Source organism: Eucyclogobius newberryi, unplaced genomic scaffold (genome assembly GCF_026437365.1).
Source record: "Eucyclogobius newberryi isolate DKJ021-1_F unplaced genomic scaffold, fEucNew1.0.hap1 SCAF_3, whole genome shotgun sequence".
Lineage (NCBI taxonomy): Eukaryota > Metazoa > Chordata > Actinopteri > Gobiiformes > Gobiidae > Eucyclogobius > Eucyclogobius newberryi.
In genome coordinates this window covers 39,386,055-39,388,554 of record NW_027315945.1, presented here as the reverse complement: position 1 = coordinate 39,388,554, position 2,500 = coordinate 39,386,055, and the positions used below count along the sequence as shown (strand labels likewise).

The 2,500-nt window shown below is 47.2% G+C and overlaps 1 protein-coding gene across 1 annotated transcript in view; it reads right to left on the bottom strand.

The window, feature by feature from the left end:
- The window catches only part of LOC140374607 (single-strand DNA endonuclease ASTE1-like), a gene marked incomplete at its 5' end in the record, with an annotated part of 9,367 nt that overhangs the window by 5,773 nt on the left and 1,094 nt on the right, over positions 1-2,500 (bottom strand). The window contains 3 exons of the mRNA XM_072461538.1: positions 391-664; positions 1,222-1,390; positions 1,693-1,899. Of these exons, the coding sequence (XP_072317639.1) occupies positions 391-664; positions 1,222-1,390; positions 1,693-1,899 (650 nt within the window). The remainder of the gene's footprint in view (positions 1-390; positions 665-1,221; positions 1,391-1,692; positions 1,900-2,500) is intronic.

Sequence of the window (2,500 nt, the reverse complement as noted above, 5' to 3'; positions counted from 1 at the left end):
CTTACCTGCTCTAAAGTCTTGATGCTGAATGTCTTACCTGCTCTAGAGTCTTGATGCTGAATGTCTTACCTGCTCTAGAGTCTTGATGCTGAATGTCTTTACCTGCTCTAGAGTTTTGATGCTGAATGTATTTACCTGCTCTAGAGTCTTGATGCTGAATGTCTTTACCTGCTCTAGACTCTTGATGCTGAATTTCTTACCTGCTCTAGAGTCTTGATGCTGAATGCCTTTACCTGCTCTAGAGTCTTGATGCAGAATGTCTTTACCTGCTCTAGAGTCTTGATGCTGAATGTTTTTGCCTGCTCTAGAGTCATGATGCTGAATGTCTTTACCTGCTCTAGAGTCTTGATGCTGAACGTCTTTACCTGCTCTAGAGTCTTGATGCTGAACGTCCGACCGGGGCTTCTGGTTGGACATGGGTGTATTTGACGTTGAGTCCGTGTCTGTCGCGCTCCTCCACCCTCAGGCTTGTGTCGGGCCCCAGCAGGAGCCCGTACAACACCCTCCTCAGGGGCAGTGAGACCTCGTTAGCACTGGGCTTGTCCTTATGGTCCACCACCACACTCAGACCCACACGCTGAAAGTTCACCACGTCCAGGAAGTCCGAGCTGAACTGGGCCTTAGTCAGTGGGACTCTCATCCAATCAGGAACCACACCCGCCATCTGCACAGAAGAATCATGAACAGATGTGATGAACTTGTGTTTGTGTCACTGTTGTTTCTGAGCACAGAGGGCGGAGTCTGCGCTCTGGCTTAGGCAGCTCCAGCTCGCTGCCCGGTCACACACATGTGCTGGACTCAGGACACAACGTGGTCTGACCGCAGGACACAACGTGGTCTGACCGCCCGCTCTTGCCTGAGGTCAATTCTGCAGAAGTTGGGTCAGCAGAAATCCTTGCAGGTCTCTAGTGAAGTGTGAAAATATGCAGTACAGTACTTCTAGTTCTGAGAGCAGTGCTCGGGCCAGTGTGAACATGAATATCTGGAGAACATTGAGCAGTGCTTTAAAGATGTTCTCGGAGCAGCTCCTGTCGCACTCTGGAGAAAACTAAACTGAGCAGGTGAAATCAGTCTGTGGTGAGAGCAAAAGCTTTTGGAATTGCATGAAAACGTTCTTGGATCTTCTCTATATTTGTATGACTGACTGAGCGCTGCAGAACTGCTCTCACCTGCACTTTACCCTTACATTTACCACAGGTGAAGTGTAATGTTGCCTCTGACCTGTGGGGGCAGTGGTGGGGTGGTGCCCTCACAGAAGAACGCGCTCAGTGGACTCAGAGGAAGACTGTAGTGAGCGGCCGCCTCCTGCCGCCTCCTGAGCTCCTGCTGCTGAGGCGTGTCCCTCAGAGCGGCTTGAATCACCTCCAGAGGATCCTCCAAGTTCAAACTCCTGTTGAAATAAGGTCAATGACCTTCAGATGACCTCTGGATGTTGTCTATTGTGTAAATTGTATGAATTTTGGCGAGTGTTTACAGTATGGTTGCTAAGTAACCTCTCCTGTTTATGTCAAACAAGGAAGTAAAATAATATAAATTGTCCAACTGGAGATAAAAAGGCATTTTTTTTTTTTAAATTCAAAAATAAAATAACGTTTGAGTAAAATGTGTCGTATTCCCTGTCATATGAACTTTAAAACTGGCTTCATATAGAAATGTGTCTTTCATAGAACAATCCGGAGCTCGAGTCATAACCTGATCCACTGGAGCAGAGAGTCTAGTCTGTTGTTTCCGGTCGTGGCATTTCTCGGCGTTGGGATTCTCACGCAGTCGTTTCCTGCTAAAACTGCAAACACAGGCAGGAGCTGGAGGCGGAGTTTGTTGACCTCACAGAACCGAGAGGAGAAGTATCTCTGACACGGAATGTACTTGTGTGCACCACGCTGGACCACCTGCTGCCACCTACAGGACAAACCACACAGTACATCACAGGACACAAGGCAGCAACATCCAGGATCTGAATCAGGTTCAGCTCCACAACATGGCTCAGTCTGTGTCTGGTTCTGCTGTTGTGTCTACAAAGAACTTACATGAACATGATGATTCATCATTATTGAAATGACTTTTATAATTGTCAGTTTGCTTCTACTGCAATGAATGTGAAGGAGTAAATCAAAGACAGAGTTCTGCCATCACATTCTGTATACCACTGGGTTAAACCTGTGAAGCAGGGACCAGGGCCAGGTCCAGATTCTGGTCTAGTCTTGGTCTGGACCTGAGCTGGAGCTGGAGCTGGTACCTGTGGTGCATATGTTGAGTTGAAGTGGGAAAGCAGAGGAAACCCACCCAAACACAAAGAGGAACATCCAAAAAACTGAGAGTAAGACCCGAGAGTCAAACCCAGGGTGAGGGTTCTTGCTGTGAGGTGAGAGTGCAATACTGACATACCCATGTAAAATACTGACATACCCATGTGCAGTACTGTCTTATTCATGTGTAATACTGACTTAATCATGTGCAATACTGTCATGATCATGTGCAATACTGATTTAATCATGTGCAA